This window comes from Pomacea canaliculata, linkage group LG8, assembly GCF_003073045.1.
Source record: "Pomacea canaliculata isolate SZHN2017 linkage group LG8, ASM307304v1, whole genome shotgun sequence".
NCBI classification, from domain to species: domain Eukaryota; kingdom Metazoa; phylum Mollusca; class Gastropoda; order Architaenioglossa; family Ampullariidae; genus Pomacea; species Pomacea canaliculata.
This window is the reverse complement of record NC_037597.1, coordinates 20,687,393-20,697,281: the sequence shown is the minus strand read 5'-3', so window position 1 is coordinate 20,697,281 and position 9,889 is coordinate 20,687,393. Positions and strand designations below refer to the sequence as shown.

General features: G+C 38.1%; 1 protein-coding gene and 1 non-coding gene across 2 annotated transcripts; both read right to left on the bottom strand.

Annotated features, from left to right (window-relative positions):
- Nucleotides 1-239: 239 nt before the first annotated feature.
- Nucleotides 240-312, bottom strand: Trnar-ucg. Its single transcript has one exon. It is a non-coding gene; the product is annotated as a tRNA-Arg (tRNA).
- Nucleotides 313-2,791: 2,479 nt separating this feature from the next.
- Nucleotides 2,792-6,374, bottom strand: LOC112571088 (elastase-like). The gene is made up of 4 exons (XM_025249898.1): nucleotides 6,298-6,374; nucleotides 5,809-6,069; nucleotides 5,213-5,412; nucleotides 2,792-4,399 (listed from the first exon to the last, which is right to left on the bottom strand). Exons 1-4 carry the CDS (start codon nucleotides 6,359-6,361, stop codon nucleotides 2,960-2,962), a joined length of 1,965 nt encoding a protein of 654 aa, XP_025105683.1. The 5' UTR covers nucleotides 6,362-6,374; the 3' UTR covers nucleotides 2,792-2,959.
- Between the last annotated feature and the right edge of the window lie 3,515 nt (nucleotides 6,375-9,889).

The window sequence follows — 9,889 nt, the reverse complement described above, 5'->3', positions numbered from 1 at the left end:
TCCAATTCCAGTCATAATTGTAACACACTGTATCTGTTTATACAGGTAAACTGTATGTTCTTGAGTGTGAGGGCTTGCATGTTGTATTATATTATTTGATTTTAACTTAATGATTTTATTTTATCTTTTCAAATAACATTGAAGAAGAATTTTATTCATCATCTGAATCTGAACGAATTTTAGCAATGGCAAAACCACACTCAGTTCATAGGCGAAAAAAAAAAAAAAAGCGAAGTAGACGACCCCGACGAGATTCGAACTCGCAATCTTCTGATCCGAAGTCAGACGCCTTATCCATTAGGCCACGGGGCCTTCCTACTTCACCCGCTGTACGTGATTGAATAAACCATTTAGCTGGATTTTTTTCCCTTCAAATTAAGCAAATAAGCAGTTGCTAACAATTCTAATTTGCCACTGGATTTTACGAATGCATGCAGTAAAAGTGTCAGTAGATAAACTGTCAGGAGGAAATGCAGAATTTTCTGTATTTGTACATATTCGGAAACTGTAACGGCATTAAAAGTATAATGATTACTTTTATAGAGTTTTGGAGTGTGGACACCCAAGCGACAAATTTAAGAAATATATTGTTTACCTCGAACCTGTGTATGCAACAAAAGTAAATGACAATCAATTCCACGGGTGCAGACAAACCAACGAAAACAATCTATTAAACTGCGATAAGTATATATATCCTCCCCCACCCAGGCCCAATGCTTGAGATTTGATTCTTCCGAAAGTACAAAAAAGGTTGATGCAAGAGAAAGAAAGAAAGAAAGAAAAAAAGAAGAGAGAAAGTTTTATTTACGAGGGTAACAAAATTAGCCAAATATATCAAGCCCTCAATCAAAAAAAAAAAAAAAAAAAAAAAAGAAAAAAGAAGAAACCCATTACTTTACTACGAAACAAAGTCATTAATAAAAAAGAAAAAAGACGCATTTTTTTTTGGTACACTGACTTACAAACGGTGAATGTGATTGATATGATAATAAAGTTTTATCTTAGTCTGACTATAGTACGTAATTTCTTGTGATTGCGATAACCGGGTGAGTAACATTTCCACGAGTTTTGTTTCTTGTTAAGTTTTGCTAATTAGTCCTTTAAATGACAGCAACATGGTGTGATGCGGCATGGTGTGATTCATCGGGCACGATGGCTGCAGACTTCTTTCCATCTTCGAACAGCACGATACAGTGGTACATCTTTTCAATTGAAAACGTTATCTTTGATCATCAAAACTTTAATAAATTAAATGTCTTTTCTAAATCTTATTTCTTTAATCAAAATACTGCATTTCGTTTCAATTGGACACTGGCCTATATGAACCTAAATAACTTGTTTACAATTTCTTTTGTTTTTATTGAAAAAAGAGAAATCCTTTAAAATAATTATTAAGCATAAAAAAATCAATTTCCTGTTGGTAGTGTAGAAATATGGTAACATGCTTGGATAGGAACAGATAAGTACAAAATTCAGGACAAAAGTAAATGTTGCTAATGCAATGACATTTACTTAACTTTGCATGCATTTGGGTTTAGCGATTGAAAATGAAAACAATATACACATTTATACACTCACATACACGTTTGTTCTTAGACTCAAATTTAGCTTTTAAAAAAATTGAATAATAAAAGATATATAACTGTTTATGGTGCATTGAATTAGATGTACTGATGAGCCTAAAAGTAACTAAAATTGTGTCAACTCAACAGACAAAAATGAAAAACAAAAATGTACATAAATTTTTTACAATTTTTTTTTTTACATAGACACTCGTTTATGATCATTTGAATTTAGTTTTGATTGTAAATGTAAAATTGATTTGATTGTAAATTGTAAAATATCTACATGTATTTTTTGAGACTCTGATAGCCATAAAGTATAAAATATATTTATATGTTATTTAACAATCTACAAAATAATTACAAATACGCGCTTTGTAAAACGTGTCTTGATAGTCATAAATCAGTCATGTCAGCGAGCTTGGGCCAAACTTGGTAACCCTGTCTCTGTCGAGAATGTTGGCCGGTAAATAAGATTAACTGATTAATTAACAAGAGTGACGAGAGTGTAGACGTTTTTTTGCGAATGTAATCTTCCACTTTTGATGAACTGCTCCATTTAATCGAGCCTGCATTTCGGTTAATGTAATTGGGTGTGCAATGTTCAACAGACACGGACATTCTATCAAAGAGAAATCATGAGAACACCGCTCTCTTCCGACCACATGACCATTGTTCACAATGTGGAGGTAAATGTGGTTCTTTGACCTTGTGGCTGTTGGGGAGAAGGTGTTGAACATTCCTCTTATCTCGGGGGCAGCTTTCTCGTGAAGTAAGTACCATCTTCTCTCTCTATCTCCCACACTTCCGTGACATTGATCCATGTATTTCATAGTTGAATTAACAGGGGAAGTACGATGCATCCCACGGGTATCGAACTAAGTCCAGTTTTTTTGGTCCCACCGCTGTAACATTTAATAGACTCTCCTAAGTGCCTCCATGTTTTGTGATTTCTTTTTATCCGATATCCGACACAACTTACAAACATGTTAACAAAGTAAATATCTTCCGCAATCACATTCAATCATATTTGGAGAACATATTTTGATAGTATACATATGCGATACAGTTTTCATGAAAACGTTTTTATTAGAGTCCATACTTATGATCGCTAAATATTAGTCTGACAGGCATATTAAATAATCTGGTAAACACATCCTCCAAGAGAGAAAGAGAAAGAGAGAGAGAAAGAAAGAGGGAAAGAGAGAGGATAAATCCCCAAAATAACATCAGCTGGACAATATTTATTATTGGAAAGTGTCAAACAAATAACAGCACTTCAAGTTAGTCTGCTCGGACATCGCATGACCGCTTTAGACATGTTACATTCTGTAGGCTACACATTCTTATTTTGTTTGTTGCCGTATGAATTGGATAGACTGACCTTTGTGACGAGACTAGAGTTTAAATGCGGACACCAGTAGTGTGACATCAGTTAGAGGTTTTGTTGATTCACTCGATAACCTAATGTAGATACTGATGGCAGTTGCGTTACTTTCGATTTCAGCTTTGACGAGGTTGTCACCCTCGGCAAATATTTCCCTCTCTTTCTCGTCGACATCCCAGCCTTGGTCGGTGAGGACGATGTGCACGTCATCAGTGGAGCTGTTGGCGCTGACACTTACGCCGCTGAACTTCCAATACGGTTCTTTAGTAGAGAGCGTGTAGAGGAATACAGGGGACACTTCACTGGACACTGTGATGTTATCGTAAACCTTATCATTCCTAAGTCCCACGAAATGGTTTTGTATGTCACAGACGTCTATTCCGACCTCTTTGAAAGCCCGGCGGAAGAGAGCGCCATCTTGACCCAGATCGTAGGCAGCCTTCATGACGTCACAGGCAGCGCTGTGGTAGTCAGACATGTGATGCCAGTACATTCGGTTGGCGTGCAGAAAGACTCGGTAGATTTCTTTGATGGACTGCTCGTATTCGTGGACAAGAAGATAGAAAACCCGGTTGTACACACCGCTGCCATAGTGTACATCGAGATCGTCGGTGAAATTATCTACGTGGGATATAGAGTGGTTGTCAGCCCAGGGGTATTCCAAATAGCGCAGTGGAGGGTACCTTTTCTTAGCGAAGTCGAAACCTATGACCCAGTCTGCCTTCCACAAATAAGCTTCACATGTTTCTCCAGTAATGTCTGAAAACGCCTCATTGATAGCACCCCACTGGTTAAAATAATAGAGACTGGACGATTGTTCTGTAACTCCGTGTGCTATTTCATGTCCCGTAACATCTAAAGTAACCAAAGGATGGAACTTTTCACCGCCGTCACCAAGCAGACATTCGCGGCCAGTCCAGAAAGCGTTAGATAAATTCACACCTACATGTACCCTGATTATTATCTGTCCATCTAGTGGGGTAGTGTTGTACCAGTCCTCAAACATTCTCGCAACAGTCGTTCCGTAAAACAGAGCATCCAGGATGGGTGAGTACGCGCCGTTGATTTGGTCTGTGGCTTCCTCGCAGTCGTAAGAAGCGGCATCACTGAAGTTGTACAATGCACTACTGCTGTTAAGAAACAATCCTTTGTTATCAACGACTTTAACGTATTTGTTTTCTGTATAGCATGTATTATTGACACGTTTGACATCCAGGCATTTGTGAAGTTCCCCGTAGTGGATCTTGCCGATCTTGCGATTCCCTCCCGTGCCTTTGACATCGCACTGACTGCAAGTGTCGAGGGCGTCCCAGGTCATGGTGACCCTCCCATCCCGTGCGTCAACTAGACACGTGGGCCTGCGCTCTTGGGACTCTTGGATGACGAGGTACTGCACTAAATACCCCGGGTATGCTCGGTCTTCTTTGTCTACGAATATTTCGGGCTCGCTCTGAAACAAAGCGATGTTCGAATTGGTGTTTTACGCCGAGCCAGCAACTAAAGCAACCCATGTTTACTAGACAACATCTATCACTCTGAGTATAAAAGTACAAATCTTTTATGATCTTCTACACCTTGGCTTAACCATAACTGATTCAAACCCACAGTCTAATCATGCACTCACAGAAAAAACAACACACTGCTAAAAAAATTCATGTTCCTCTTTTTCATCAAGAAGATTAATTAAGCGAGTGAAACATTTACATATTAACATCTTTGTCAGTGGGATCACTGTTCTCTGAAAAGTGTTTCCCTCACACAAAGTCGCTTGATATGTCGTCTGCAATGTCATCTTTTCTGTAAATAATCTGTAATTTATCTTCCGTGTTTTGACTGTTTTGAATGTTGAAGAGTCGAAGATTGATCAAAAATACTATCCCCCTTGCTTGTCTGGAACATGAGTCGTGCTGCAGGGCTCTGGAGGTTTATTGGTATGAGGTGGAGGACAGCCAGAATAGCAGTCAAGTCTGACATAGACGATGATGTAGGTAGGCAATAGGATCGGAAAGATACTGAGTATCGCCTTGATACATAGCACAACATATTCAGGGCTGCTGATGTTAGAAACAAACTTATCTAAAGACATGGCAGACATTACAGTCAAATTAAGGTTCTTGGATGAAGACGGAGATGAAGCGTCTGTCAAGTCCACTCTGATAGACCCAGTGGTTGAAGTGCTTAACTACTGAGATTCCAAAAGGCTGAAAACTACTGCTAAAAATAAATACGTGCGAGTGCGATACAGAAATGTAGTAATGTTTACCTTGACACTGGTGATGTCATCTGTAATGGCATCGTCCCCATTCAAGGTGAGACAGATGTCTAATGCGGTCTGACTGTCGATGTTTCCAGTGCCGTCCGTGTCGTCCTCTATACCCTGATACACAGCACCACTGGCGTCATACACATGTTGCCCTGTGCTGTCCGTTTCCACCGTTAGGACGGCGTCGTTTACAGACTTGCCTTGAAAACCAAAAAACTTTTCATAAAAAATTTATTGAACTAATTCTCCATTAATAAGTGAATGCCTAATAATGTTTTAAAAGACATCTGTATACTAATTCTGGGTAGAAAGTAAATTTTGAGGAAGATGAGTGTCATTTAACAGGAAGATCGATATTTTTATTTATTTATTGACTTAAAGCCAATGCTCCTAAATCTGGAACAGTCTGGAAAGATGATGGCATATTGCATGAATAGAAATTGTAGTAAATTGTCAAATTTGAAGTTAAAGCGAAAAACGATGTTGTTTATATTTTCGTGGACCACATCGTATGGTATTCACACAAATCAACAAAACCTCAGCGATCAATAATAAAAATTCTGTATTAAAGTCAAGATAAAGTTAACATTCACTACCTTTGAAGGTTTCTTGCAGACGAAGCAGTCGTGTGCCCTGGACTGTGCTTGCTGACCTTGTGACCTCCAGGGCTGAGTTCGGACCTAAGGCCATCACCTCGTCAAGTTCCGACATGGAAAGGGGGGCTACTTCTCTGCGGTGCTGCATGGACATGTCTGACGTCATATCCGCCATCTGAAGCTGCCGCTTATACAAAGCATTTTGAAGATGGAGATTGGCATCAACACGCCTAGCAGCCCTCACCCCGTGGGCGACGAGAACTAGAAAAAACATAATTTTGTCATAAAGTCCACACACTTGGTCTACATATACAATCACACTTACACGGCCACTTCTAACACTATAAGACAGACGCCCAGAGACATCTAGTCTAGATGTACAGTCACACTTACACGGCCAGTATTAACATCAGACAGACGCCCAGAGACATCTAAAGTCATAGAGAAGTCTCTAAGTTGATTCGACAAAGAATGAAAAGAGCATCTCACCAAGAAAGGCTATTGCCACTGTGAACCACCACTCTCGTCCTCTCAGGAGATGCATGGTGAGCATCAGTCAGGCCTGGCGACGATTTCGATGGCTTAAATATACAGCATTTCAGCATTCCACTGAAGGCGGCTTTTGTTTTAACAACATGAAATCACCGAAAATTACAAGGCGAAATAATGCCATCGTTTTTCTTACATTTAACTTTAATGACAAGGAACATGGGATAATGACACTACAACGACACGTGACCGGAGATTCGCTGAGTTGAGAGATGATACGTAGACGGTACTGGATTCATTAGGGATAATAGACAGTTTATCGTCAAAAATTGCATCTATATTTGTCATATCGGTATCAGATTATTTGTGAATGATGCTATTATTTTCTAAATTTTGAGAAAATGACAGCAAAGCGATGATCCTTTACTTACATAAACTGCTCGCCGACATTTATGTTCACCAGATTTGGAACTGCAGACAATTAGGACACGATGATGATTATGGTTGATGATGATGATGATGATAATGACGACGATGATGACGCACAACCATAAAAGGTTATGACACACTCAACTTCCAGAGAGTCTGCACTGGTTGTGAATGTTTTTATTGCATGTATTACAAAGCGAGTTAAGACGAAAGTAGCCATGCTTGCCGCCATTGTTAGTCTCGGGGTTTCGTGTTGACGGTGTTGTGTTGACGGTGTTGTGTTGACGGTGTCGTGCTTGATGCGTTCTTTACGTGTCTTGTTCTTGAAGAGAATTTTGATAATACATGTATATGGTGATATGGAACTGAATCCTGAACCTACAGGACAATCACAGGCGATTACAAATCCTTGAGAAATCTGGATACCCCGGTGGTTATTCGGGGAAATACGACATTCACATCATCAAACCAGACCTCGTTCACCGGTTTGTCGTTCGCGAAAAAGAAACAGACGATGGAATGCTTGACGAGAAAAAAAAAACATTGAAATTTGTGGTTAAGTGTCAGAACACATTTGTGTTCATCTTTCTGCAAAAACTTAAATTTCTAGACGTCGTCAGTTTTCTCGCGTCAACGTCCAAACAAAAGGGTTATTTCCCCTACAAACACGTCACCTCTCTCGACACACTACAAGAACCGCCACTTCCCACTCCGCCTTTTATTCGACACTCAAACCATGGACGTGTATAGGTGGATTGCTGTCTGTCTAACAAGACCAACGCTTAGCCTCTTGAGAAGCTCTCCGCTGTTAGTCTCGGTGAGCCTTAACAGAGAATGTGACTAAACCGGAAGCTTTGTAGTCTCATGCCTCATTTTAGCATTTAACTGGGAAAAAATCGTGTGCCAGCAGTCCAGTAATACAAGTTCGTGCTTCCACTGTGTCTGTCCACTTGCTTACCCCGACGATCAGCACTAGCGGACCGGCATAACCGTGCGTGTGTAGGCTTTAGAACTCGCATCGCTTTCTCGCAACTGATATTAAACCAAAGAAAAGACAAGACTGAAAGAGTTTATAAGAAGACAAGAAGCAAGAGAAAATCACATCTCGATTGCTAGTTTCAAAACAACTCAAATACTAAAGCACTTTATCAAACACAAATAAATCATTGAAATCAGTCAAAACAACGACAACCAAGAAAAGAAAACAGCTTAAAAAAAACAACAAAAAGCAAAAAAGGCAAAAACAAAAACAATGCACAACAAAAACATAAAAACTGAAAAACAAACGGTTCACTTAATGCTCTTTAATTTACATTTAGTCAAGAACATATGTTCAGAGTATACATATGCGATAGAATTTTCAGGCAAAATGTTTTATGACGATCCTATATTTATGATCGCTGAATATTGGTCTGACATGCATAAGAACCTGGTAAACAAATCCACACACACACATACAGAATAAAGAACACAATCCCCATAATACTTTCAGCTAGACAATAGTAATTATTGGACAGTGTCAAACAAATAACAGCACATCAGCTTAGTCTGCGCGGATATTGCATGACCACTTTAGACATGTTACCTTCTGTAGGCTACACATTCGTATTATTTTTTTAAATATTTATTTTCGCCACCAATAATGCATCTTATAATAGGAAACACAAAACATTACAAAAAATTTCTTTGTAGCAAAAATTCACAAGCAAAAAGTAACGTATAAACGTTGTAATTAAAAATGAGTACTGCAAAAATTGGTTTAGGATTGAACAATGTGCATCTATACAGCATTCAAAAAGAAAGGTGCGCACCTAAAAGAGCATAGTCAGAGACTGAGAAACATGCAAAAGGAGTAAACTGTACTAAACTTCCCAACAGCCCACAGACATAAGCACCCCCGTTTGAAGTATCAACTGACCAGTAGGAGAGATTCAATATGTCACCAAGAAAGCAAAACACCATCACTGTCCAATAACATGTGGCAACCAAATGATTACAAATGTCTCAGAAACCTTTGTATTCTTCTCAAACAGACTTTTTAGTTCTCCTGACACTCTGATATCTTGTTTTCATCATACCTGAGTTTTGGGCTGTACTAGTTCTACAGTTACTGAGATGCATACAATCAACCCATTAACTGGAAAATAATTCAAATTGAGGTGATCTGCATTCAGCAACAGCATAGCAAGACTCCCTACACCTGCACCTTTTTTTTCAATCACTTTGTTTATGTTTAAAGGAAATTTTTCTTTCACAAAGATTGATTCAATACAGATTACGCATATTTCTAATGCAGACATTCAAAAATTTTGACAGTACCCATACGTTTCATTCACAATTTGACCATTTCCCAAACTCAGAAAATATCCACATAAAAATTATTCACACAAGAAAAACTCTGGAAATGACATATTAAATTACCCATCTTAATTAACATCAAAAAATAACTTAAACAAAATGTTAGTCACTGAAACTTTGACATGAAATCATTATTTTCATTCCAAAAGTTTGCATATGTAGCATCACTACTAAACAGATTTCTTAGTTCTGTTTGCCCCGACTGGAGCATGGGACTGCAAACAAATCAATAAACAGTACCCACGTAAATAACAGATCAATAAAAACAATTAGAAGTTGCACAGTAGTTGACGTGATCGTTGGTAGAATATGGAGGAAATAATGTCTGTTTAACATTTGTTTTTCTCTGTACCTCCCAGGTGTTTGTTTGTTGAAAGAAAATAGGACTTTTAAAACTAAATGCAGAACAAATTAAATGTATTTTACTTTTCTTGTTTTACCTCTCCCCTCACCAGGCAGTCACATTGTTTTTATTTTTGTTTTTTAAAAAATATAAAGTCGTGAAATTATATATTTTCAGATAAACTCATAAAATTGATATAATCAGCCCAGCTTATTATAAATTCCTGCAATTTCATATTAACAAGTGCGCTAAATCCCTCAATCTTGTATTTTCTATTTAACTGCAGAATAAAAACTCTGGCGGTTTCTTCTCTATTCTACATTTATAGATAAAAAAAACTTTGCTTCTAGTAGTATATTTTCTAATGTCTTATCTATTGGACAGTTTGCTTCATATCCAAATAGTATTACAGATTCATTAAGTGCTAATTTATTATTTTTAGAGCATTTTTCCCTTATTGCC

What these genes read in the sequence shown, in the direction of transcription:
- LOC112571088 (XM_025249898.1), bottom strand. Translation starts at nt 6,361, where the DNA reads ATGCTCACCATGCATCTCCTGAGAGGACGAGAGTGGTGGTTCACAGTG. An exon ending in TCTGCAAGAAACCTTCAAAG is followed by an intron (nt 5,413 to 5,808) that starts GTAGTGAATGTT and finishes TTGGTTTTCAAG; the next exon opens with GCAAGTCTGTAAACGACGCC. An exon ending in ATGACATCACCAGTGTCAAG is followed by an intron (nt 4,400 to 5,212) that starts GTAAACATTACT and finishes GCTTTGTTTCAG; the next exon opens with AGCGAGCCCGAAATATTCGT.